This window comes from Heteronotia binoei, chromosome 12 (assembly GCF_032191835.1).
Source record: "Heteronotia binoei isolate CCM8104 ecotype False Entrance Well chromosome 12, APGP_CSIRO_Hbin_v1, whole genome shotgun sequence".
Classification (NCBI taxonomy): domain Eukaryota; kingdom Metazoa; phylum Chordata; class Lepidosauria; order Squamata; family Gekkonidae; genus Heteronotia; species Heteronotia binoei.
Window position 1 is genome coordinate 13,649,632 of NC_083234.1, and position 27,971 is coordinate 13,677,602.

General features: G+C 45.5%; 1 protein-coding gene across 1 annotated transcript; it reads left to right on the plus strand.

The window, feature by feature from the left end:
- The first annotated feature begins 5,372 nt into the window (after positions 1–5,372).
- On the plus strand, positions 5,373–27,941 carry SC5D (sterol-C5-desaturase). Its single transcript, XM_060250853.1, has 5 exons — positions 5,373–5,660; positions 11,156–11,373; positions 13,987–14,119; positions 24,341–24,441; positions 26,268–27,941. Exons 2-5 carry the CDS (start codon positions 11,164–11,166, stop codon positions 26,718–26,720), a joined length of 897 nt encoding a protein of 298 aa, XP_060106836.1. The 5' UTR covers positions 5,373–5,660; positions 11,156–11,163; the 3' UTR covers positions 26,721–27,941.
- The last annotated feature ends 30 nt before the right edge of the window (positions 27,942–27,971 follow it).

The window sequence follows — 27,971 nt, forward strand, 5'->3', positions numbered from 1 at the left end:
GTGTAGTTAACAATGCAATGTGTGGTTAACAATGCAATGTGTGGTTAACAATGCGGGTCAAGAAAGCTACGAAAAGTAAAGAGGCTTCTTTTACAAAGTGGAAGGTCTGTACCAATGAACTGAACAAGAGAGACCACAGACTCCGGCAAAAGAAATCTAAATCAATAATCAGGCATGCAAAAAAATGATTTTTGAGGAGCAGGTTGCTACAAGTATCAAGACAAATTACAAACAATTTTTAAATGTATCAGGAGCAGGAACCAGCTAGAGAAGCATGGGGCCTTTGGATGGCAAAGTAATAAAGGGATTGCGAAAGGAAGATGGGGAGATGTCAGAGAAGCTCAATTACTTTTTCTGCTTCTGTATTGGCTGTGGAAAGCATGGGGCATGTACAGAGCATATACAGAGCACAGCCCCTATTTTCAGGAAGGCAGTCTGAAGAACTGAGCCAAATTGAGGTGACCAGAGATGAAGTTCTAGACCTACTGTGGAAATTAAAAACTGATAAGTCTCCAAGTCCTGGTTAGGGATGGGCATGAACTGACTTACGAACCAAATTTCAAGATGAACCAGACCAGTTTGTTGGTTCGTGAACCATGACTCATGCAATAGCATTGTTTGAGAACCACCATGTTTTTTGCGGCAGTCTGTTCGGTTCATAAGAGGGTTCTCTTTAAATGTCTCCCCTACATTTTGTAAGGAATGCCACTGTAGTGGTGCATGTCAGCAAGTGAAAGGAGGGCATGTAGGTCTCTTTAATTGCCCTTCCCTTTACTCTCTGAGTCACATCATGGCCAATATTACAATGCCCCTGTATGGCTCTATGGTGCAGTCTCATTTGGAATACTGTATACAGTTCTGGTCACCATATCCCAAAAAGGTCATTCCAGAGCCAGAAAAAGTACAGAGAATGACCAAGGAGATTAGAGGCTTGGAGCACCTTCCCTATGAGGAAAGGCTGAAGAGTCTGACACTTTTCAGTTTAGAAAATAAATAATTAATGGAGGGCATGATAGAGGTTTATAAAACTATGCATGGTGTGGAAAGAGCTGACAAAGAGAACTTTTTCTCCCTCTCCCAAAATACAAGGACATCCAATGGAGCTGATGGGCAGTAGGTTCAGGACAGACAAAAGCAAATATTTTACACAGAGAGTGATTAAAACGTGTCATTTGCTGACAGAGGATGCAGTGATGGCCACGGGAATTAACAGCTTTAATGGAGGATAAGTCTATCAGTGGCTACTAGTCATGGTGACTGAGAGGAACCTCCACATTCAGAGGCACTCTCTAAATCCCAGAGCCAGAAGGCAACATCAGGGTAAGGCCTTGGCCTCTATGCCCTGTTGCTGGCCATCCAGAGGAACTTGTTGCCCAGTGTGTGAGACAGGATGCTCCACTAGAATCCTTATGTTCTTATTGGTCCAGGGATGCTTGCAAAGAGTAGTCATTGATGGAGGAAGTCCTGGGCCCTAACCTTTGGGTCTTGCAGTGACTGCTCCTCTTCCCAATCTATATGTGCCCTCTATGAGAGATCATCAAGAGGTCTGGAGTTGCATGCCACCAATGTGCAGCTGACGCCCAGCTCTACCTCCTGCTTTAAAAGCAGCCAGCTGCTGAGATTTTGCCCCAGGCTACACCAGGATGCCATAGTGGGTTGGTTAGGAGGGAGTTGGTGGAAGTTAAATCCTTCAAAAACAGAGGTCATGTGGCTGGATAGATCTGAGGTTCTGGGGTGGTCAGCTTTACCTGCACTTGATGGAGTCCAGCTCTCTGAAGTGGACTCCATTAGGAGCTTAGAGACATGGCTCAATTCTCCCCTTACCCAGGATGAACAGGGTGGTGAAGACAATGTTTTACATTTCAGCACCTACATCAAGCCTAGATTCTCGCCCCCTATTTGTCCTGTTTGACCTTGCCACTGTGATCATGCCATGGTCACCTCCAGATTAGACTACTGCAAGGTGCTCTGTGTAAGCCTGCCTTTGAAGCTGCTTTGGAAGCCTCAAGCAGTCCAGAATGTGGCTGCTAGATTGCTGACTGTGCCACTCAAGTTTCATGGCCAAACAGAAGGACCAGTGCCAGTAAGTTACGGAAAGCCCCCATGTCTGGGTTTGGCAGACATTCCCAACTACAGTCCTCAGACAAAAGATCCAGGCAACAGTGTCAGGAGTCAAGGTAGAGTGATTTCCAAGAGGTGTGGTGAGGTCTGGTTCAGAGATAAAATCACAACAATCAGACTGTGAGGTGGGTCCAAGAAGTGTAGACAAGTCCAGAACAAAGATCATAGCACAAGGGGCCAGGATATAGAGAGTAAGTCCAAGAGGTATAATCAGATCCAGAGTAAAGATTGAAGCACAAGGAGTCAGGAAACAAGGCTAATCCAGGGAGTCACCGGGAAAAGCAGGGAGCTAGAATGAAAGTTGTTGTCGATAAAGAACTTGACATAACCATCCAGTATTTATAGGACTGCAACAGCCCCTCCCTGTCCAGGTGTCTCATGTCCTTTAAAAGGAGGCATGTCCTTTAAAAGCAGGCAGCAGACTCTCCAGGTGTGACTATTTATTGCCACATTTGCTTCTGTTTGTCTCTTCTCTTTTCGACACTCTAGCAGCGTAGGTGGAGAAATTCTCTCATCCTCAGATTGCAATTCCTGGAAGGAGGTTACTCCAGCTATAAATCTTGGGGAGTACCTGTCCTGGTTGATGACTCTGGTGCTTCTCAGTCATCATCAGATTCACCATCAGCTTGACCTGGCTGGGGTACCTGGGAGAATGATTGAGCTGAATGGTGAGCCATAACATTACCCTGGACAAACAGGATGGTGAAGACCCTTTTTATTACCTACATCAGTCCCCTATTTGTCTTGTTCTGTTTATCCCATTCTGACCTTGCCACTCTGATGCACACCATGGTCATCTCCAGATTAGACTAGTAAAATGTGTAGCACAGCTGCCTTAAAGTACTTGAAGAGGGTGATGGTATCACCTCTCAGCCGCCTCCTCTCCAGGCTCCTTCAACCTTTCTTCATAGGACTTGCCTCCAGCCCCATCACCATCTTCGTTGCCCTCCTCTAGATCCGTTCCAGCTTGTCTATATCCTTCTTAAAATGTGGTGCCGAAAACTGAACACAAACCTCCAAGTAGGCATGAAAAACCTCAGCGTGAGACCCTGGAGAGCCACTGCCAGTCTGAGTAGTCAATATTGACTTTGATGGACCTAAGGATCTGATTCAGTATAAGGCAGCTTCATATGTTTATGGGGAAAGTGCTTTTCTTAGCTGACAGACTTCAAAGATTAGGACCATGCAGACTGGAATGTCTTTGGAGATTAACTGTTATGACCCCCTACATAAAAGGATAGGCATTATCAGACAAGGCTGCCCTTTAGACTTCATTGGAGATTTCTGTATTATGCAAAGTCGGAGACTGCAACTACTGAAGTTTACCTGGAAGGAACCTTCAGAAGGTGAAAATGAACACAAGTCTCCAGGTGAGGTCTTACCAGAACAGAGTAAAGTGATACCATCACTTCACGTAATCTAGACACTATACTTCTGTTGGTACAGCCCAAAATTGCATTTGCCTTTTTAGCCACCGCATCACACTGTTGACTCATGTTCAGCATATGGTCCACCAAGACTCCTAGATCCTTTTCACACATACTACTGCCAAGACAATTTTTCCTACCTAAATGCAGAAGTTCACATTTATCCCTGTTAAAACTCATTGTATTAGTTACAGCCCAGTTTTCCAGCCTGTCAAGCTTATGCATAAAGGTAGCGATAAGCCCCTGCTTTGCTCTCTTGACTTCTCCTTCTTGGGTTATACACATTGCATAGTGTGCGGGTATCTTCAAGTACTTGAAGGGCTGCCGTATAGAGGATGGTGTGGAATTGTTTTCTGTGGCTCCATAAGGTAGGACCAGAACCAATGGGTTGAAATTAAATCAAGAGTTTCTGGCTCAACATTAGGAAGAATTTCCTGACCGGCAGAGCAGTTCCTCAGTGGAACAGGCTTCCTTTCGAGGTGGTGGGCTCTCCTTCCTTGGAGGTTATTAAGAAGAAGAAGAAGAAGATATTGGATTTATATCCCGCCCTCCACTCCGAAGAGTCTCAGAGCGGCTCACAATCTCCTTTACCTTCCTCCCCCACAACAGACACCCTGTGAGGTGGGTGGGGCTGGAGAGGGCTCTCACAGCAGCTGCCCTTTCAAGCACAACCTCTGCCAGAGCTATGGCTGACCCAAGGCCATGCTAGCAGGTGCAAGTGGAGGAGTGGGGAATCAAACCCGGTTCTCCCAGATAAGAGTCCGCACACTTAACCACTACACCAAACCGGCTAGATGGCCATCTGACAGCAATGAGGATCCTGTGAATTTAGGGGGCCAAAAAACAACATCTTGATCATCTTAATTACCAGCCTGAAAGTTGTATAGTTGCCCAGTAGTAATTAACTTCTGCCTTCTTGATGTTCAGCTCTAATCCTGCTTTGGCGTTTTCTGCTTTAACCCTCAACAGTATCCATTTCAGGTCTTTGCTGTTTTCTGCCAATAATCCGGTGCCATCTGCGTATCTCAAATTGTTAATGTGCCTTTCAGTTTCACTTCATCTTCATCTTCATCTAAATCTAATTCATTAATTCATAGGGTTACCATAAACTGGAAACGACTTGACAACACTCCATTCACACACCCCATGAGGAAGCGGTCAATACGGTGGAGGCCCAGATTCAAATGTGTCTACTGGGAGGCCTATGGTTGCCAATCCCCAGGTGTTGGCTAGAGATCTCCTGGGATTGCAGCAGATCTCCAGGCAACAGAGATCTGATCACCTGGAGAAAATGGTCCCTTTGGACAGTGGACTCTATGGCATTATTCCCCATTGGAATCCCTCCTCTTCCCAAACCCTGTCCTTCTCAGGATCCACCCCCCAACCTCCTATTCCTCAGGTATTTCCCAACATAGAGATGGCAACCCTAGGGAGACTTTGAGCCAGTCATGCTCTGCCTGGTCTACCTCACAGGGCTGTTGTGAAGCTAAATGGAAGGGAAATTCTCTTTCAGATTCTTGGAATACGGGTGGGATTCTTTTTTTAAGTGCCAGGCTGGGTTTGTATGCGTGAATAATCAAGCTACGGTCTCAACTTGCTGGAAACCCACACTTTAACTTGTAACTAAGGCGACCGGCCCGCTCCTTCCTCACCTATTTTTACCTGAGGATTTCGAACGCCACCGCCCGGCAGTTTCCCTCAGCGTTACCCGGGCAACATGTGGCTCCGCCCTCCCCCGCCTCTCCTCCAATCAAACACTCAGGCGCGGGAGGCGTTCACTCCCGCTGCTTTTCATCGGCCCCTCCAAACCCCGCCTTTGCTCAACCTCCTCCAATCGCGTCCCGGCATCAGAGTCACGCGGTCGAACTGACCAGCGTCGCGCGACTCCGGCTAAGGCGCTGACGTCTCATCAGGCTAGGGCTTCGGGGACCTGCCGTCCCCGCCCTCCTCTTCGGCGATTGGCTGAGAGAGAAGCGTTTGGCAGTTTGGAAGCCACGCCCTTCGCTTCACCGTTTTCTCTCGGCGGCGGCGGCGGTTCCCTCGCGTGCTTTCTGAGGGAAGAAGGAGAGGCAGCGAGGGGCGGGGTCCCTGGAGAGGACTACCTGACCTCAGGTAGGGAGCAAAGGGACGGTGGTCGGGAAAGGAGGGGGGAAGAGCTGGGGTTGCCAGGTCCCGGCTGGGAAACACCTGGAGATTTGGGAGCGGAGCGTGAGGGGGCTTAAGGGGGAGGGGGAGGATATAAGACCATAGAGTCCACCTTCCAGAGCGGTCATTTTCTCCAAGGGAACGGCTGTCTGTCGCCTGGAAATGAATTGCAATCTCTGGAGATCGCCAGCCATCACCTGGAGAGGTTGGCAGCGCTAGAAACAGCCTAAGGCTTCTGTCAGGCCCCCAAGCAACTGTGTGTCATCTGCTTCCTTCTTCCTCTCTCTTGCTTCCTTCCTTCCACATCACAGCTTGCTTTGTCAGGCTATCTCAATTGCGCAGCAGAACTACTGAGGCAAGCCTCTGTTTTCTCCATTGGCTGAGGCTCCTCCCTTGGGGATGAAAGGTGGGGGATAGCTTGCTTTAAATGGCCACTTTGTCACCACCCTTGGAAGTCTCCCATCCAAATACCAGTCGGGGCAGAACCTGCTTAGCTTCCAAGATCTAACGAAATCAGTCTAGCCTAGCCTTGTTATGTAGTTGTACATGTTTCTGCCCATTGAAGGTAATGTAGTACTTCATCTGTCGCAAAGATTAGGCTCTGGATTCCAACATTTTATGCTGCGACAATTTTTTTATTTTTCATAGTGACAAATTTGTGTAATACCTAAGAAAAAGATAAAAATTAAAAAAAAGTAATAATTTTTCAGAATCTTAGCCTGGAGGAAGAGAGACTTAAGTTGGTTTAAGTTCAAATTTTGCTTAGTGAGATAGTAGGAAGAATAAATAAATAGGAGTAAGATTATTTCATGTTGGTAAACCGGGGTCTGCTCTGTGAGTCATAGCTATGAGACATGAGCTAGTCTCTCAGAAAGCCAAGGTTAAGAAAGAGAATATTTTCCTAGTTCCCCCCCCCCCCGGGAAAAATCAGTTCAGGGTGTACAAAACCTCTCTGAAATTGCCCCCCCCCCCGCTTTCCTGTATAAAAAAAAAATTGAGAAGGAGATTTGCAATCATTAAGTGAACACCACATTATTGGCTTTTGAATCTGGATTGTAAGACTTATATGCACCTTTGCTGTTTTTGTGCCTTCACTTGTTTCATATGGCCTTTTCTTTTTGCTTTCAAGCTGGTGGTGTAAGAGTTTGTGCTCAAATTTGAGATTTTTGTATTTGGTAGCGTAAACTGAAGAGACCACTTGGTAATTCCTTTTATTGGAAGCAGTGTTCCCGCTAAGCTGAGTTAGTGTGAGCTAGTTTATGGTTTTTTAGCCTCCAGCTCACACATTTTTTGTCTTAGCTCAGGAAAATGGCCCCAGAGCAAACTAATTTACAACTTCAATGCCAGTAGCTCACAAAGTAGAATTTTTGGTCACAAGACTCCACAGTTTAGAGGGAACATTGATTGGAAGTGGCCAAACTGGTGTAGGCATCTTTTTAACAGTTTGATTTCAGCTCTTGAGTTACACATATGCTCATGTTGCTAAGGGAAAAACCTTTGCCTGAGCAGCTTAACAACAATATATGAAAAAGAGAATAAAATTGGGGTTTTAAAAAAAAGTAATAAAATGTCCAGTATTAAACTAATATATAGTAAAACCAGTAGTATAAAAGTTATGGAAGGCAGACCATACTGAGGGGGGCTCAAAGCCCCCTAAAAGTTAGGTTAAAAACAATTTCAATATCTAGGTGAAGAAAAATGTTTTCACCATATACTTAAAAAGCCAATGGTGTAGGTGGCAGGTGAACTTCAAAGGGGGGGCATTGTACAACCTGGGCAAGGAAAGGGCTGTGGCTCAGTGGTTAGAGCAACTGCTTGGCATGCAGAAGGTTCCAGGTTCAGACCCCAGCATCGCCAGTTAAAGGGACCTGGTAGTAGGTGATGTGAAAGATCCCAGCCTGAAACCCTGGAGATCCACTGCCAGTCTGATTAGACACCAGTGGTCTTGATGGGCCAAGAATCTGATTCAGTATGAGGCTGCTTCATATGTGTTCATATGAACCTTTACTGACAGAGCCTATTTGGTGTAGTGGTTAAGTGTGTGGACTCTTATCTGGGAGAACCAGGTTTGATTCCCCACTCCTCCTCTTGCTGAAATGGCCTTGGGTCAGCCATAGCTCTCACAAGAGTTGTCCTTGAAAGGCCAGCTGCTGTGAGAGAGCCCTCTCAGACCCACCCACCTCACAGGGTGTCTGTTGTGGGGGAGAAGATATAGGTCAGGAGATTGTAAGCTGCTCTGAGTCTCCAGTTCAGAGAGACAGGCGGGGTATAAATCTGCAGTCTTCTTCTTAGTCACCTCTTTCCCCAGTTCTATGGGAAGAGCACTGGTAACCAGGGTTGTGGTGATATATAGCATGTACTTCCAGTATCCCCAAATTTCCAGGTAAGGTGGGGTTCCCCCAACCCCAAATTTGTTTTTCTCACTGTGGCTTCAGAATATCCAGAAATTTTTACATCTCTGCTTGCATTGCTTGTTAGTTTCATATGGTACTAATGATATATGATGCATTTATTCAGTTTTTTTTGTGAAAGGTGGCATAGAAATAAAAATGGTATCTTTAGTTTAGATTTGACCTGCACAGTCAACCAAATGAATAACTTTTTAAAAAGGATTATTATTTACCTTTTTGGCTTTATTCCCTCTTCCCATTCACAGATGAATTAAAAATTTATTTATCGTTTTGTCCAGTTTTTCAGTCACCTGAAAAACGTAAGTTACAGTTTTGAAAGTTCTAATGGGCCTTGATATTATATTGGCAATGGTATCCATTCAGTGTTAATTTATGAAACGTTGGCCGTTTTCGCACTTAGCGTTTGCTCCCCTTATTCCGCGGCGCAATTATGTCCGGATCATTTTTCTCGTTTTCCCACTAGTGACTCTTTGCGGAGTCGCCTTCCCTGAAGCCCCGGCTCAAATCGTTTTCCCACTGGCATCGACTTGAGTTCGATGCCCTGTCAATCATTTTTTTTTTAAGCGCAAGTCTGGTTGCGTAATGACGTACTAACGTAACATCGAGCTGTTCCCTCCCCTTCTTTTCTTGGACAAACCGCATCACGTGTGCTGCTGCTGCTTATGGATTGGCTGCAGCTGTAGAATCCTCCACAGCCCTTTATGTATTAACGAAAGCATTCACAGTGGAGAATCCTAGCACTAGATTCCCCCCCCCCCCCCCAAATTCTGAAGCACTAGATCCCCCCCCCAAATTTCCTCCGCTCTCTTTCCCCTCCCCGGCTGGCGCTTGCAACGGGGACCTGACTGATTCCTGCTGCCAGAGCCCCCCCCCCCCGCCCCATTCTCTCCTTCCCCTTCTGTGGCGCGTGTGAAGAGCGAGCTCGCGTCTATTTTCTAACTGAGCGGAATGTAGCCAGGGAGAAGAATGCAGGACTCCAACTTCCCATTTTATACATGGCGATTTTGTGCAGGTCCAGAAATCCTGGTGGCACAGCTGAGGGAGGCATTCCCTTTTTAAAACACACACACATGAACGCTTTGGCCCGCACCGGCACTAGATTCCCCCCCCAACAATGGTCGTTTTCGCATTATCGAGATAACGCAACAGCGAAATAACGCAACTAAAGTCAATAATAATAAAAAAAAATTCTAACAAAACCAATTGAAGTGGCAATTGAGGCTATTCCAGGAGGGGTTTTTTTTTTCTATTTGTTAATTTCGAAATATCGCTATTACGCAAAACTGTGAAGTTTAAAAAAAAAAAATGGCCGTGCCGGCACTTTGGGGAAGCGCCGCGAAAGGCTGATGATTGGCCAAGCGGGTGGATGGGGTGGGAGGACGGAAAGGGAGAGGGTGACGCCCACAAAGCAGTCGATCCGGCGTGGATGGATTTCGCACAGCAAACTCCGCTGAGTGGATCCGGAGTGGATCCGGAGGTTTTCGGAAACTCCGGCAGCATGCTGAAAAACATACTCCGGCGTAAAATCCCTGAAGCGCCGGAGCAACATGTGCGAAATCCAAGAGAAGATCCGGAGGTAAATGGGGCGCTACGCCGGAGCAAACGCTAGTGCGAAAACGGCCGTTGAGTCTTTAATAAGACTTTTCCATGGAAAAATTAAGCAATGGGAAAATCCCACCCCTGTACCATCTCTGCAAATTGGAGCTGGTATTGTAAATAGGGTGCAGAATGATCTGAAGAATTCTCTGCAGTCAGGCTGGTTTTTGATGAGTTCACAGATAGCCAAGTCAAACATCAGCTTGTGATCTTTGTCCCTATGTCCCAATAAATATAATGGTCAAAAGAAATCTTGGACGTAGTGACAGTAAAAGAAACATTTCGTAGTGCTGAGATACTGATTACGGTACAGACTCCCCGGGTAGGAGTGCCTGGCTCCCTCACTTTCAACCTTTGGAAGGCAGCTGAACACAGTTTTATTTGGGACTGCATTTGGTTAAGTTTAGTAGCAGTCCTAAGTGGTGGTTTTAAATTTCAGCTTCATGTTTTAAATGTGTTTTATTCTATGCATTTTTTCCTATGTTGTATGTCTCCTTGAGATCTGTAAGGAAGAAAGGTGGCTATAAATGCTGTTTAATAATAATATAAAGCACACACTTGACAAAGTTTTGATAGTACAACTGGATAAACTTGTAGCTGATGGAGCAGCTGCAGTGGATTGGTAGAAAGGTGGAGCTTTTTGTACTCTTGAAATGTGATCCCAGATCTTCTAGATCTCCCCCTATTCATTGAATCATTTGTGGTGAACATTTTATTTCCAGTTGCTTCAGACATGCTTAAAATAAGTCAATATCATGAAAGCAGCTGTGGTAACTGTCAGTTTCATCCATTTGAATGGGAAAGTCCATCCTTTCAAAAGCCTCAAAGATTTGGAAGCAGCCCAGTTGATTTTTTTTTTTGTTGCATAGTGAAATGTTTATTTGGGACACTGCCTGCTGATTTATTTGTGGAACTTTTCAAGTCCAGCAGCGCTTTCATTAAAAGTTGAACTTCCATTGCTGAAGATGATGAATGGTTCCCAGATCTGAGACTTTTCATTGGTATATTAGGCACCATCTCCAAACTTTCATAATTAAGAAGAATGCTGAAGATTTTCAGGTACAACTAGGGAGCCTTGGCTCTTGAAAGCTCATACCCTGAAAATATTGTTCATCTTTAAGGTGCTTCTTTACTTGCTACAGGCCAACACAGTTACCCACCTGAAACTATCTTTTTTCAACTTAAGTGGCTCTTCTGTTGGCAGTCAGTTGTATCCAACCCATTAATTGTTATTGAATAATATTAATACATCTATCTCTTGGATCGGTTAAGGTTCTCTTTTTGTAATTAAATCTTTTCTCTCTGCTGCCCTCCCCTGCCATAGTGTTGTCTGTATTTTGCACCTGCATGCTGAAGTCAACACTCCACATGGCCTCTGGCTCACGAAATTTATGCCACAACCTATTTGTTCATTCTCGCGGTGCTTTACTTCTCTTCTTTGTGACTCTTCTGCAGAAGCTGCAATGGACCTCGTCCTGAACTACGCAGACAGCTGCATTTTGACGCCCTGTGTTTATCCAGCAACATGGCCAGAAGAGGATCCTTTCCGACAGCTGATCAGCCTCTTTGTCATAACCAACCTTGGCGGACTCATCATTTATTTTCTGTTTGGCACTCTCAGCTACTACTTCATATTTGATCACACTCTGAAGAAACATGCCCAGTTTTTAGAGGTAGGTAATAGGCTTGCAGCTGGGGTGCTTTCTTTTCTCATTTCTCAAATCCATTGTCATTTGAACTCAAGTGTTGGTGTTTGAGGAAGACCAGAAACTGGGGCAGAGTCAATTGCTAGGGAAATGCTTGTTAGAATTTAGCATTCTACCAGTGCTTCTTCATTTCTTTTGATTACGTTTTTGTGTCTGTGCCCAAAATCCAAAGTGTCCAATGTGCACACCTATGCAGCTTCACGTGCTATACCAAATGCTATGCTGGAAGGTTCCTTGATTTTCAGAGGGAGGATGTAGAGGGAATCTCAGACTATCTCACTGTTTGCACAGGAGTGGATTCTTTGGATCTTGGCCAGCATAGTCATTCTGAGGAATCCACGCTAGAAGAAGAAGAAGAATTGCAGATTTGTACCCCGCCCTTTACTATGAATCAGAGTCTCAGAGCGGCCTACAATCTCTTTTTATCTTCCTCCCCCACAACAGACACCCTGCGAGGTGGGGGGGGGGGCTGAGAGAGCTTTCACAGAAGCTGCCCTTTCAAGGACAACCTCTGCCAGAGCTATGGCTGACCCAAGGCCATTCCAGCAGGTGCAAGTGGAGGAGTGGGGAATCAAACCCTGTTCTCCCAGATAAGAGTCCACGCACTTAACCACTACACCAAACTGGCTCTCATCATCTTTCCAAAGTACAAGCAATTTATTCATAATAGTAGTAGGTGGTGGTGTAGTAGTAGGTGGTGTGTTTGAAAAGCCTGATACTGCAGGTATGCTTCTGAAGATGCCATACTCCAGCTGTTCTGCATGGGTCTTTGGAATGATTATCTGTTCATACTTGATGTACCTCTTTCCTATTCATGTTTTCCCCCTTGCTCCCTTTGTGCAATCTTGCTTACATCTGTGACTGTGGAATAAGGTGGTAGCAATTTTGAGAGCATAGACACAGGAAGCTACCTTAGCCAAGTCTGACCTTTGCTCCATTTGATCTAGTGATTTATCTCAGTGCAAAGTGTCTTTCCCAGCCTTTGATACCTGTTAACTGAAGAGACCAGGGATTAAACACCAGCCTTTGTGCTTGGCACGCAGAAGGTGCATGTGCTTGATTTATAGGCCCTTCTATTAAAGGAGGTTGTGGCAGCTATAGGTTGATGGAGGGGGGGGGGGCACGGTCGCTCTGCCTTCTGGACAGTTCCCCTGCTCTGACCTCTACTATAGATTCTTTATATCTCAGCTGCTCACAATCTAGTAAAAAGGAGGAGACAAGCTTTAAATTAAAGACTGGTAGTGTGTAAACTATGTGCTTCTTGAAGGTCTCTTATTTGGAAACCTGCTAGCTGAAGGCTATACTTATGTGTAAGGAAAACAGAGACCCCTGCTTCTTAGAGTTTTTACTTGACAGACGCAGATGAAGATGAACAACAAATGTTTATTTAACAGAAAATAAAGTGTTTCAGAAGGTAAATATGATGTGTGGATAACTTAGATACGTAAAAGTAAAGCTGGCTTTCAGATGAAAGAAATAACACGTAAGGGGAGAGTTGATCCCCCCCTTTCTCTGGACAGGTTACCTCAACAGGTTAAAGGCTGCCCTTTTCTCTCACAGCACAACCTACACACCCCAGTTAGGAATGGCGGGCCCTTAAAAGGATGCTTATTTGTCTTACTGCAATAAACATTCTTCCCTACGCCAAACTCTAACTGAAAAGGCCAAATAAAAGCCTGGCTAGGTTGACACCCTTTTTCAGAGCCAGAGAGTCCAAAAATAAAAAGTTTTTCTTCCCCCTTTTTAAGTTCGACTGGAGTTCCATGGAATCTGATTGTCAGCCAGTCACTTGAATTTGCATGAGGCCTGAATCACAAGGATTGGTTCAGAGCCCTAGAAAACAGGCGGGACTTTTCAGGATGATTGGGCAAGGCATGGGCGCATTAACAGAATTCTCCGCTCTTGTGGTGGGACACAAGCACCTCAGCAGGATTAAAGGAAGGAGCAGTGCCTGATAACAGGGTGCACATATACTTCCTTACTGGAAGAGGAAGAAATGAAGCTGACCCACAAAGCACCCACAGAATTAGCAGGAAACTAAAAGAGGACCCCACAGCCTGTTCTTTCCTATCAATGGGGAGAAGGTTTGGGTCTTCCCTTCCCAGGTCTTTTACTAACAGACCTCTTTCAGACAAGTTGTGTCTTGTTTCAAGAACTATGATTTGGCTTTGAATTTGACTTACTGGTTTTAAAATAAACACCCTTTAAAGGTGTAGTGGTATAATACCTAAGGCTCTTGAATTGAGAACTATCACAGTTTGCCTTCATTGTGAGTTCACTAGGTGGCCTTTGGCTAGCCACCATATTTGGCTGCAGACTCTTATCTGTAATATGAAGGTAATCATACTGGCCTACTGTAGAGGGTGAGGATTACTGTGATAACCAATCAGTTGTTGTAATCGTAGATCAGCAGAATAAAACATACATGAGCAGGATAATTATAAGAGTGGGTGTGGGGTGTACACACACACACAACTTTAAAGAGATATGGCAGTGGCAGATTACTGTGATAATGTACATAAAGTACTCTGAAGAGTTTGAATGGGCAAAGTTGTAAGAAATGCCTATTTTTGTCTTTAGAATCAGGTGGCGCGCGAGATAAAATACAGTGTCAAATCATTGCCATGGATCAGCGTCCCCACCGTTGCTATCTTCTTTGCCGAAGTGAGAGGCTACAGCAGACTGTATGACAACATTGAGGACTCTCCTTATGGTAAGAGAACTATTTAGCACACCAGCTGTATCCCAGTCTCTTCTTTTCCCAGGTACATCTCGCCCTTTTTCTGAGGAGTTTGGGATAGTATATATGGATGGGGTGAAGCCATTTTTGCCCCTTTGCAACAGCCCTGCAGTGTAGGTGAGGATGAGAGAGAATTACTGCCCCAAGTGAACTTTGTGGCCTTATAGCAGGGATTTTGAACCCAGGGCTCTCTTTTCTAAGTCCTACACTCTGGGCACTCTACCACACTGATTTCCATGTCCCCTTCTTTCTGTCATCTGTCTAGCTTCTTTCTTGTCTTAGCCCGTTTCACCTTTCCACTTGTCATTGAAAATTGGTTCACTTTTCTTCACTGTGTTGGGGCTGAACTACACATAATGCATGCGATAAAGCTGCTTTAGGAGGGAGGGGGATGTTGAGAGCACCGGAGTTGGGAAACATTTCCCTTCTTGCTATTTCCTTCATTTCTGTGAGTGGCTTAAACTCACTCATACAAACCCACAAACTTATACACACATGGTACAAATGGCTGTTTTAATTCATGGAGTAAAAAAGGCTGGGGAGGGGGATTGAAGCAAGGAACTAACACGTTGGAAGAATTCAGCCCTTTTGCCATTTCTCCCCTCTGCCCCTCCCTCCATAAGACCGCTTTTCCAAAACAGTGACAAACCTTTGTGCCTAATCTGCAGGCAGCTAGTCATTTAGTCTGCAGTATTTTGTCTTTGAAACGGTAGTGCCTTTTCGTCATTTCTCAAAAAATTCTAGAGTTTCATCTCTTTAAGCATTTGTTCACCAAGAACATACCTTGGCACCGAGGATGCTACATGAACTACTAACAGTGTCCCACTAGTTCACTTACAGCTTCTAAAGCCTCTGCATGGCTTCTTGGTATTGCTAGTGAAAAGGCGGGAAAGAGTTAGAAATGAAAAGAAATACTAATACTTATGGATTGAAACGGCAGCCATAAGGCCATAAGACTTGCTAGCCTATGAATTTTGTTTTTAGTACCTCACTGCCCTCACGGATGCTAGTTAAGTCAGGCACATTGGGGACCTGCCAGGTAAAAAGCATTAAGGAAAGGTTCCTATCAGAAAACAGAGTTGTTCTGTCTCAGGTCACAAGAAAATGCCCAACTACATTCTCTGGAAGAGGGATAGCACTTTACATTTATTGATCGGGGGAATAAAGGAATAGAATCAACATACATACAGATACCACTTTTGGGTCATCCTGTTACATACAGCCTGTAACCCTAACATGACTAGCCTGTCCTTGTCAGATCTTGGAAGTTAAGCGGGGTCAGCCCTGGAAAGGAGACCACCAAGGAAGCCCATGGCCTGAGAGGAACAGAACAGAGCAGCTCTGATAAGCTGAGACAGCTGGAGAAGTTGCTAAGAATTTCTGCGTTTTGAAAGACTTCATTCTGAGGCTTGGGTGACTGCTGAAAAGGCTGAGTTGTGATAGCTGGGGAACTGCTGTACGTTTGGGTGAGTGGGCTAAAGGTGAAAGTGATTGATTGATTGATTGAGAGTAATTGTTGATGATTGCTTAGGAGTGGTCTGCTCCACCCTCTTTGCATTTTAAGCTGCGCCTTGCCAAAGGCGCGAGCCTTTGGCGCGAGCCGAAGGGCGAGAGCTAAAGGGCTCTTGGCCTGTGGCTCTGTGCCTGGGGGCTTCCTAAGGACCAGGAACCCAGATCCCTGATTTCCTTGTTCTCCCAATAAGGTAAGTTGACCTTCCAGAAGGGGAGCCACGTAAACAACAGCGTTTAAAGAGGACTGTATATTTAATATATATATCATGAAGGTAGAATGCCAGCAGGGGGGTGGGAGCTTTCCAGTGTTTTGCACTGAGTGTCACATGTATGACTATCTGCCCACAGGACAGAAGTCTTGGGTGTGTGCTCGATGCAAGGAGCTCCTGGTCCTCAGGGAACGAGTTCGTACCCTTGAGGCCGAGGTGACTGCCCTGGAGAAGCAGAGACGGTCAGTTAGGCAATTGGGGAAGACTCTTGGGGGCGTATTAGATGAGCCCCACTCTGAATGTGGCAGCCCCGTTGCTGCCAGAGAGCGTGAGGGTCTAGAGGGAACAGGGCACCTTGCTGAGGATAAGGGGAATGCGCCCTCAGAAGGGACCTCTTCTTCGGTTGGTGAGCGGGTATCCTTTCGCGCCAAGGAACCATCCCTGGGCAGGGGGAGAGGGGGGGTCTTGGTAGTTGGTGATTCGATCCTTAGGCAAGTAGACAGCTGGGTGGCGAAACCGCGTATTGGCCGTATGGTGACTTGCCTGCCTGGTGCGAAGGTAGCGGACATTACGCGTGTAGTAGATAGGCTGATAGACAGTGCTGGGGAGGAGCCTGTGGTCGTGGTGCATGTTGGCACCAACGATGTGGGGAAATGCAGTCGTGAGGTCCTGGAGGAGAAATTTAGGCTGCTAGGTGGGAGACTTAAGGCCAGGACCTCCAAGGTGGCCTTCTCGGAAGTGCTACCTGTTCCACGTGCAGGGCAGGAGAGACAGGCGCAAATTAGAAGTCTCAATGTGTGGATGAGACGATGGTGTAAGGAGGAAGGGTTTAAGTTTGTTAGGCACTGGGATGCTTTCTGGAACAAGCCGGAGCTGTACAAAAGAGACGGTCTCCACTTGTCTCCGGATGGAACCAGGCTGCTGGCGCTTAAAATCAAAAAGGTGGCAGAGCAGTTTTTAAACTAAATCTTGGGGGAAAGCCGACAGGAGATGGAATGTCTCTGGTTCGGGAGGACTCGTCTCAAAGAGATGAAGTGTTGGCTTCTATTTTTCTACCGAGTAACGGATCAGAGTTGTCCACTGTGATGGTGACAAACAGTATGGACTGTCTGCTAGAGTCTCGAGGCGGCAGGAGAGAGGTGGCGGGCCTAGCTTGCTTGGGAAATTATAAATGTTTGTATGCAAATGCTAGAAGTGTCCGAAGTAAAATTGGTGAATTGGAATGTTTAGTGTTGGGAGAAAACATAGACATTGTGGGAATTTCAGAAACTTGGTGGAATGAGGAGAATCAGTGGGACACGGTGATTCCTGGATATAAGTTATATCGGAAGGATAGGGAGGGAAGGGTTGGAGGTGGGGTGGCTCTGTATGTCAGAGAGGATATACGGTCCAGTAAGACTGAGGTCAGAGAATTAGATTCCCTTTTAGAAATGCTTTGGGTTGAAATAGAGGGCCCAAAAGGAAATTTAACTATGGGAGTTTGTTATCGCCCACCAAATCAAAAGAGAGAGGACGATTATAATATGATGGAGGGATTAAAGATAGCGGCTAAACGTAAAAACTGTGTCGTAATAGGTGATTTTAACTACCCGCAGATTGATTGGGTCAATATGTGTTCTGGTCGAGAGAAAGAGATTGAGTTTCTTGATGCTCTCAATGACTGTGCTATGGAGCAGATGGTCTCAGAACCTACCAGGGGTGGGGCGATCCTGGATCTGGTCCTAAGTAATGCCCAAGACTTGGTGAGAGACGTAAAAGTGATTGCGCCGCTTGGGAACAGTGACCATAATGTTATTGATTTCACCATTTGTATAAATAGGGAGTTGCCCAAAAAGACCGCCACAACCACATTTAACTTTAAAAGGGGTAAATTCTCTGAGATGAGGAGGCATGTGAGGAGGAAACTGAAAGGAAAGGTAAATACGGTCAAAACCCTTGGGGAAGCTTGGAGACTATTTAAAACTATAATCCTAGAAGCTCAGATAAAATACATACCACAAGTTAGGAAAGGCACAAACAGGTATAAGAAGAGGCCAGCATGGTTAACAAACAAAGTAATGGAAGCTGTAAAAGGTAAGAAGGACTCCTTTAAGCGGTGGAAAACCAGTCCAAGTGAGATTAATAAAAGGGAACACAGGCAGTGGCAAATCAAATGCAAGACTGTGATCAGGCAGGCAAAAAGGGACTATGAGGAGCATATTGCAAAAAACATAAAGACCAACAATAAAAATTTCTTCAAATATATTAGAAGTAGGAAACCAGCCAGGGAAGCAGTGGGGCCCTTGGATGACCATGGGGTAAAAGGATTACTGAAGGAGGATGGGGAAATGGCTGAGAAGCTGAACGCATTTTTTGCCTCCGTCTTCACCGTGGAAGATGAGAAGTGTTTGCCCGCCCCAGAACCACTAATATTGGAAGGGGTGTTGAAAGACCTGAGTCAGATTGAGGTGACAAAAGAGGAGGTCCTACAACTGATAGACAAATTAAAAACTAATAAGTCACCAGGTCCGGATGGCATACATCCGAGAGTTCTGAAAGAACTCAAAGTTGAACTTGTGGATCTTCTAACAAAAATCTGTAATCTTTCATTGAAATCTGCCTCCGTTCCTGAGGACTGGAAGGTAGCAAATGTCACCCCCATCTTTAAAAAGGGTTCCAGAGGAGATCCGGGAAATTACAGGCCAGTCAGTCTGACTTCAATACCGGGAAAGTTGGTAGAAACCATTATCAAGGACAGAATGAGTAGGCACATTGATGAACACGGGTTATTGAGGAAGACTCAGCATGGGTTCTGCAAGGGAAGATCTTGCCTCACTAACCTGTTACATTTCTTTGAGGGGGTGAACAAACATGTGGACAAAGGAGACCCGATAGATGTTGTTTACCTTGACTTCCAGAAAGCTTTTGATAAAGTTCCTCATCAAAGGCTCCTTAGAAAGCTTGAGAGTCATGGAGTAAAAGGACAGGTCCTCTTGTGGATCAAAAACTGGCTGAGTAATAGGAAGCAGAGAGTGAGTATAAATGGGCAGTCTTCGCAGTGGAGGACGGTAAGCAGTGGGGTGCCGCAGGGCTCGGTACTGGGTCCCATCCTCTTTAACTTGTTCATAAATGATTTAGCGTTGGGAGTGAGCAGTGAAGTGGCCAAATTTGCGGATGACACTAAATTGTTCAGGGTGGTGAGAACCAGAGAGGATTGTGAGGAACTCCAAAGGGATCTGTTGAGGCTGGGTGAGTGGGCGTCAACGTGGCAGATGCGGTTCAATGTGGCCAAGTGCAAAGTAATGCACATTGGGGCCAAGAATCCCAGCTACAAATACAAGTTGATGGGGTGTGAACTGGCAGAGACAGACCAAGAGAGAGATCTTGGGGTCGTGGTAGATAATTCACTGAAAATGTCAAGACAGTGTGCGTTTGCAATAAAAAAGGCCAACGCCATGCTGGGAATTATTAGGAAGGGAATTGAAAACAAATCAGCCAGTATCATAATGCCTCTGTATAAATCGATGGTGCGGTCTCATTTGGAGTACTGTGTGCAGTTCTGGTCGCCGCACCTCAAAAAGGATATTATAGCATTGGAGAAAGTTCAGAAAAGGGCAACTAAAATGATTAAAGGGCTGGAACACCTTCCCTATGAAGAAAGGTTGAAACGCTTAGGGCTCTTTAGCTTGGAGAAACGTCGACTGAGGGGTGACATGATAGAAGTTTACAAGATAATGCATGGGATGGAGAAAGTAGAGAAAGAAGTACTTTTCTCCCTTTCTCACAATACAAGAACTCGTGGGCATTCGATAAAATTGCTGAGCAGACAGGTTAAAACGGATAAAAGGAAGTACTTCTTCACCCAAAGGGTGATTAACATGTGGAATTCACTGCCACAGGAGGTGGTGGCGTCCACAAGCATAGCCACCTTCAAGAAGGGGTTAGATAAAAATATGGAGCAGAGGTCCATCAGTGGCTATTAGCCACAGTGTGTGTGTATATATATATATATATATATATATATATATATATATATATATATATATATATATATATATATATATTTGGCCGCTGTGTGACACAGAATGTTGGACTGGATGGGCCATTGGCCTGATCTAACATGGCTTCTCTTATGTTCTTATGTTCTTATGGTCATGACACAGATGCTGACAATTGCATACCACCTTTAAATGTCTCTTGATTTGAAAAACACTACAGGATCACCATAAGTCGGCTGCAACTTGATGGCAAAAATATACTGCCTTGGACTCTCTCAATGGAGACCTCACACTTAGCCTATTGCTCACAATGCACAAATTTACACATGGCTCTGATTTTGCGAATGGGTGAATGAGCCTTTCATCTCTGCTTTGAAGAAGACGATTGCATATTTATACCCCACCCTTCTCTCTGAATCAGAGACTCAGAGTGGTTTACAATCTCCCATATCTTCTCCCTCCACAAAAGACACCCTGTGAGGTGGGTGGGGCTGAGAGGGCTCTCACAGCAGCTCCCCTTTCAAGGACAACTCCTGCGATAGCTATGGCTGACCCAAGGCCATTCCAGCAGCTGCAAATGGAGGAATGGGGAATCAAACCTGGTTCTCCCAGATAAGAACCTGCACACTTAACCACTACACCAGACTGGCTCTTGGTTAAAAGTCAATTTGGATGGGATTTTGAACTTGTAACCCCAAGTTCAGATTGGCCCAGGAGGGGGAACCCTTACATAGGGGAACTGGAGGTGCTTATTTTATTAAGGATTGTCATGCCTTTGTCATGTGAGAAGCCTTCATCCATCTCAGGGAGAGAGGTATAAGCACAAAATACTAGAAAATAAATGGGGAAATGCTAGCTAGCTATGGTATTTCCATTTATGTTCTGGGGCATTCCATCTGGCCACAGTTCTTCCCCCAAATATATGTGGGTTTTAGTTTGTATGCTTTATCAATAAAACATATATAAAGTGATGTCTGGAACTGAACTGTTGGAGCAAATTCAACCGCTTGCTGGCTAGTCTTAGACAACGATCTCTCTCAAAATGCTGAAAAGAAAGGGGGGCCTGGGGAGAAGGGGGAGGCAAGCCTCGTTTCTCTCACACACCCACTCTGGTTTTACATTCCAGTTGGAAACTGGAGCTGGTAGTCCTCTTTTCTCAGATGAACTCAAGACGGATTACACGAAGTGAGTCAGTACCGTCAGTAAAATGGGATATTCAGTGACAAGTGCATTAAGATATTGGAAGACAGGAACCCCCAGAAAGAACAAGAGTGTAGTGCAGGTATTAGTATGACAAATTAAGTGGTACAGTAATTAAATAATAGGATCCTATTTGGGGTACATAGAGTGAATAACATTTCTTCCCACAGCACCATTGTTTTGTTTCTTCACCCCCAAGATGGTTGGGGGTGGGAGTGATTGGTGTTAGGAGAGAGATCTGTAGCAAAAAGCACCGCCTCTTTTCCCTCCTGTGTGGTCATCTGTGGGCCCGAGGCTTTAACGTTTCTTCTGTGGCCTAGCAGATGAACTCCGGTGAAGTAACAATGGAAACAGCCTCTTCGGATTAGCCTGTGTGCAATGCAGAAGCAGCAGCATCCTATTTCATCAGATGGCCTTAAGGAGCAGATTTTATTTGGTTGCGGCTGCCTACTTGTCTTAGTCCGCATTCTTTCAGCCCTCCCTCCCAAGAGGCTGAGAGCTAGCACTCGCGCTTCTCCTTTTCCTATTTTGCCCTCAAGGTGAACGCGAGAATGAGTGACAGGCCCAAGGTCACCCACCAAGCCTTGTGGCAGAGAAGGGATATTTGTGGGTTAAACATTCTAACCTCTACCCCACACCTGCTTTCTTACCTCATGAGGGTCCATTAAGTCTGGTTGCTATTGCTTATTCACCAGACAAATATGGTGGGACTTCTGTGTCAGGAGCTCCCATTAGATTAAAGTCACTTATGGGGGGAGGGGGGTGTTGGGTGCAAGCTTTCCCCCTGTTCTGTTTTCATGAACCAGAATGCCTCTGGGGCAGGGGCTGGCCTTGAATTCAGCAGGAGCTCACAGGTGCACAGCTCCTGAACCTTTCTGAGGGTTCCCCCTCTTCCTCCCCACCTACCTTGTTCATTGAATAGGAGGTGCAGCTGCATAACGATCCCTGAATTAGGAGAGTGGGCAGCCAGCCAGCCACCAGGAGCTTTGCCACGACCCCAGCAGCCCTCATTAACCCCTGGAGAAGCCTGCACCACCTTTTCTCCACATTTTGGGTGGTGGGTGGCTTGCTGGCCATTTGACTGGGGGGTGGGTAGCCAAGGAAGAGCCCCAGGTGAGTGAGGACTGCTTGGGTGGCTGGATATCTAGCCAGACCAAGCAGGCCTCGCTTGCCCGGGATGTTCCTTTCTTGTGTAGGGTTGCTTTTGGCTGGTGGGGGAGCAGCATATGCTAATGAGGTATGCTAATCAGCTCCACCACCTAGTTTTCTGCAAAACGTCCGCTGGGAAGGGGTAACCAACATGGTGCCTGCCGACACATTTTCTGGCACCCACTAAGTGCTTTTAGGAAGTGAATGGGACCAGTTGGGGTTCTTGCCCATCAGGGCTTCCAGTTTACCACCGAAGATCTGACTGGCTATGCAGATTGACATAGCACCGTTTCTTTGGCAGCTGCCACCGCAGCGTTTGCTTTATTCTCTCTTGCCCCTCTTTCCCAGTGTATTTTTCAAAACTACGACTCTTCTCCCTTGCACTCAGACTGGGCAATTCCCACCCAGTGTCTGATCTACCTTTTCTAGGGAAGCTAGTTGAGCGAGCAGTGTCCGAGCAGCTCCAGGTTTTCCTGGAATAGACATCCTGGACTCTTTTTAGTTGGGCTTCAGGCCTGGCTTTGGGACCAAGACAGTGCTGGTCACTTTGGTTGGCTATCTCTGTGTACATCTCAGTAAAAGCACGCCAGCCGTGTTGATCCTTCTGGGTCGATCAGCGATCTTTGATATGGTTGAGCATTTGGCCCTGTTTGACCGCCTTGCCTCCCTCAGTTGATTCTCCTCATTCCTCCAGGTATGCTCTTAGGGGGTTGCTCTCGGAGAGGAGAAGTCTTCCCAATGAGACCTGAATTGTGGGGTCCCACAGGATTCGGTTGTCTCTCCAGCGTTATTTAACGTACATATGCACTTTCTTGCTGAGATTGCCCTGAGGCTTGGAGTTGGGTGCAGCAGCAGCAGCAAGACTCTCGGCACTGTTCCAGTGCTTGGATGCAAGAGCCTTGGGGTGTGGTTTGATTCTGGGCTATCACTGGATAAACAAGTGTCCATGGTAGCACAGCTGGTGTTTTTTTACCTATGTCTGGCCTGCCAGCTGACTCTACTTGACTGGGTCAGACCTTGCCACATTGATCCATGCAAAAGTCGCCTCCAGACTGGACTATTGCAGTTTGCTCTACAGAGGGCTACCCTTGAAAATGCTTTGGAGACTGCAGGTGGTCCAGAATGCAGCAGCCAGGTTGCTGGCTGGATCATCATGGTCAGCTCATATTACTCCAATTCTGCAATAGCTGCACTGGCTACCAATTAGTTTCCAGATCCAATTCCAGGTGTGAGTGCTAACCTTTAAAGCCCTTACAGTCTTGGGACCCTTACACCTACAGGACTACTTGTCCTGTTACAACACCCTGGGTTCCCTTTTGTCATCCTCTAGGGACCTCTTGCAGGTGCCTGGCCCCAGGATGGCTGGGTTAGCAGTCACCAGGGGAAGGGCCTTCTCAGTTTCGGCCACTACCTTAAGGAATGCACTCTTGAATGACAGCCGTGCACTGCCAGACATGTTTCGTTTCCACAGGGCATGCAAGGCTGAATTGTTCAGGTCGGCATTTGGAGGGTAACCACATGTTTGGGCTGTTTCTATTAGTAGTATGGTGGTAGCCACAAGTTTTAATAGTTTACTATTTTATATTTGTTGTTTTGTTACCATAGGTTTTAATGTTGTAGGTCGCTGCAAGACCCTTTGGGTGAGCAGTAACTAAAAAAAATCAAACAAATGTTTCAGTGTGTGTGACTTCACTTCCCACGGGGGCCATTTTGTTGTTGGTGCCATCTCCCAAAAGAGCCATTTTGTGGCTGGGCCCGCCTTCCGGTGTTAGAATTCCAAAGGTGTCCATGGGCTCAGAAAGGTTGGAGACCCCTGCTTGAGAGAGTAGCTCCTGAGGGTCATTTTAGGTTGGGGTCTGGGGTGAGGCTTCCTCCCCTCACACTGCTGCCCTGCTCTCAGTCACGGGCCCATGTGCCCCATAAGTGACTTTAGAAAAGCTCCTGATTTGAACTCCTAGCACATCACCTACTTTGGCCTTCCATTTGTTCTTTGACATAGATGCGCAGAATGTTGGAGAGGTTTTTTTTTTTTTTAACAAACCTCAGAACCCATCCATAAAAGTTGGAGAGTTGTTTTTCTTCTCATGATCCCAACTCCCATTTGTTCAGTTACATTCTGGAGTCTCTCTCTTTCCTTCCTTTTACAGGTTGGTTTGGTGTTATCTTCAGCATGCTGTCTTTTCTTTTCTTCACTGACATGTGCATCTACTGGATTCATCGATTTCTCCATCATAAGCTTTTTTATAAGGTATGAGTGAGCATCAAATGGTACACTACACCCAGAGAATGGTCTACTTAGTGCAGCGCTGAAACATGCCCGAGCATTCCAACTCACAGGATGCAACCCAGGTACCGGAAAAGATCTCCAAATAAGTGTGAGGGAGAATATACAAATGCCACATACCTGTAGATAACCAGTTCCTTGGGTACGAAGTCCAGGGAAGGCCCTCACCTTCACTCATCCTCATGGTGTAGCAAGGTTTACATTGGGAAGACTGATTGTTCAGTAACTATTAGGAAGACTGAACACGAGTGCAGTATATGATTGAAACAACCAGGAAAATCAGCAGTTGTCCAACATGCCATTTTGAGAGCCAGTTTGGTGTAGTGGTTAAGTGTGTGGACTCTTATCTGGAAGAACCAGGTTTGATTCCCCACTTGCACATGCTAGCATGGCCTTGGGTCAGCCATAGCTCTGGCAGAGGTTGTCCTTGAAAGGGCAGCTGCAGTGAGAGCCCTCTCCAGCCCCACCCACCTCACAGGGTGTCTGTTGTGGGGGAGGAAGGTAAAGGAGATTGTGAGCGGCTCTGAGACTCTTCAGAGTGGAGGGCAGGATATAAATCCAATAACTTCCATAGGCATAGAAGAAAATTACAACCTTTTTGTTTGATAACGTGGAAATAATCGCAAAGGTTAATGACTATTATAATTTATCTAGAAGAGAAGCTGTTACATTGAGATAGAACAGCGCCCCGAGAACATCAGTTGGGAGACAGGACATTCTGTCAGTGAAGTGTGGAAAGCTTTATTACATAAGGAACAATTACATCATCCTTCAATTACTTCGCAGAGAAGAGGAAATTCCAGTGCCACCAGCATAACGATGCAAGCTGAGGTTCCACCTACATAGCTCATTAGTTGCTTTTATACTGCGATTACTGATGATGCCGACAGAAAAGATTGGCACAATGTCTAAAGTGATACATTCTTATCAACAAACATGGCCTGAAAGACCAAAAAAATTAATTAAAGATTATGATGGCAGCTGTGAAAGCTTCAAGGGTTTTTTTTAATTATATTTTTAAAAACTTACCTGGAAAATTACACTTGTCCAGCAAGGAGACCATAAAACTACAAAAATGATTTTTTTAAAAAGCCCTTAGTTTAAAAACCTCTATTATGTCCCCCTCCCTGAGCTATCCATTGTTTTCCCTTTTTCTGAACTGAAAAAGCTCCCAAATATCCCAGGTCTTCTACATAAGATGTTGCAGCCTTTTGTTCCTTTTATTTTCCCATTTCAGTACCTTTTCCTAACTCCATGCCATCCTTTTTGAGATGGGATAACTGAAGTGTGTGCAGCATCCTAAAAAAATATACATAGCCAGCATTATGATCAACTTACTTTTTTGTGTGTCAGTAAAATAAAAACCTTGCAGATATTATGAGAAGGTGGGAGTCACTAGAAAAGGCAATAATGCTTGTAAAAGGCAGTAGGAAAACAGGAAGACCTGAGAGCCAGTTTGGTGTAGTGGTTAAGTGCACAGACTCTTACCTGGGAGAACCAGGTTTGATTCCCCACTGCTCCACATGCATCTGCTGGAGTGACCTTGGGTCAGTCATAACTCTCAAGAGCAGTCCTCAGAGAGCTCTCTCAGCCCCACTTAAGATAAGATAAATTTATTTTTATATCCCGCCCTCCCCTGCCAAAGGGTGCCAAACTCACAGGGTGTCTGTTGTGGGGAAGGGAAAGGAGACTGTAAGCTGCTCTGAGACTCTGAAGGGCAAGATATAAATCCAGTTTCTTTTTCCATTTCCTTGTTTAATCCAGGGCACTGATTCTCTCTTCTTCCACAGCATTTGCACAAGCCTCATCATCTGTGGAAGATCCCAACTCCGTTTGCAAGCCACGCTTTCCACCCCGTGGATGGCTTCCTTCAAAGCATCCCTTACCACATCTACCCCTTCCTCTTCCCTCTGCACAAGGTGACCTACTTGGGCCTCTACATCTTTGTCAACGTTTGGACAATCTCCATCCACGACGGGGACTACCGGGTTCCCGATGCCTTAAAGCCGATCATCAACGGGGCTGCTCATCACACTGACCACCACCTGTATTTCGATTACAACTACGGCCAGTACTTCACGCTCTGGGACCGAATAGGAGGCTCATTTAAAAACCCCTCCTCTTTTGAAGGGATGGGGCCTCATGATTACTTGAAAAAGCTGAAAGAGAGTGAATCGAGTGGGATGAGAAATGGTTCCGGGGATGAGAAAATGCACAACGGCAACAGTCTTAAAAACAAATAGGTGGAAATGTCTTAAATCAGCCTTGTTTTTAAAGAACTGCATCAAAGTAGAACTGACCTCTCATATAACGTCATGAGGCTTCTGGCACTGTAGGTCTTGCCAAGGGACGGGATTTTGCAGTTGACACCCACAGGGTTGTGCAATGGACCGTGCGAGATGAAGCAAAAGTTACTAAGATGTCTTCAGTATACAGTATAATATCCATGCTAATGACAACAGCATGTTCCATATCGGAATCCTCTCTCCTTTCTCCCAAGATGCATTGGAGCCAAAACCTGGCAAGTGAGTTCTGCCACTGCCGCAGAAATGAGACTATGAGCCCGGCATTGGCTTCCTGGGCTTCTTTGCTTCAAAATGGCCCTTCAGCACTGGAGCCCGGGCTTAGAAGCAGCTCTCGTGTAATACCAACATTTGATTTGAAGACGCTACCAGTCAGTGCTCTGCCATTAACCTGCGATTGTTTTTGCATTTACTAGAGTTTAAAAAGGGATATCTGGACAATTGTGTGGGGGTGGAATAAAAAGGTAACAGTAATGGCTTTTTTGCACACAGAATGGATTACCAGCATGAAGCCTGTAACAGATGGCATGCCCGGTTTTTTCCCAAACGCGCCAGTCTGTTGAGGCAAAGAGAAATACAAGGAATAGTTTGATGGAAAGCAAAAAAAAGAAAGTTGTGGTGGTTTTGTAGGTTGTCGTCAAAGGAAGCTGTTTTTTAAAAAATACTGAAACACCCTGATTTGTTTGGTATATGTCAGATGTCTAGAGGGTAGTAGTTTGCATGAAGTGTATTTGAGCTGTAACACTTCTACAGGCCTGACTTCTGTTGTCGATGCTGCAGAATAAGCTTTGCTGAGGGTTTTTTTTTTTACTATTCCTCAACCAAAAAGCATTGTGGAAAATACAGAACCCCAGTACAGGAACTCGATATTTTTAAAAAGATGTCTTTATTATGCCTTCAGAAATGCTGTTGCCTCTGCTTTGTAGGGAATTGCACTCGAGAGGTTGATATATTTACCTTCCCATAGGATACATGTGTCTGTTCTACTGAGAAGGCCTTATGATTTGCTTCAGGCGAAGAATCAAGATTTTCAGATGAAGGTTTTTCTGGAACACTTCTCTCTGTTTTGTGGGGAGGGTGTGCGTGCCTGTGTGTAGGGAAGAAGGAAAAAAAATTGCCAACTGAATTTTACATTTAAAGGAATTAAAGACATACGTTTAATTGTTTTGAGCAGTTGGCTACTGTGTTGAG

What these genes read in the sequence shown, in the direction of transcription:
- SC5D (XM_060250853.1), top strand. Translation starts at nt 11,164, where the DNA reads ATGGACCTCGTCCTGAACTACGCAGACAGCTGCATTTTGACGCCCTGT. An exon ending in CATTGAGGACTCTCCTTATG is followed by an intron (nt 14,120 to 24,340) that starts GTAAGAGAACTA and finishes TTCCTTTTACAG; the next exon opens with GTTGGTTTGGTGTTATCTTC. An exon ending in ATCATAAGCTTTTTTATAAG is followed by an intron (nt 24,442 to 26,267) that starts GTATGAGTGAGC and finishes CTTCTTCCACAG; the next exon opens with CATTTGCACAAGCCTCATCA.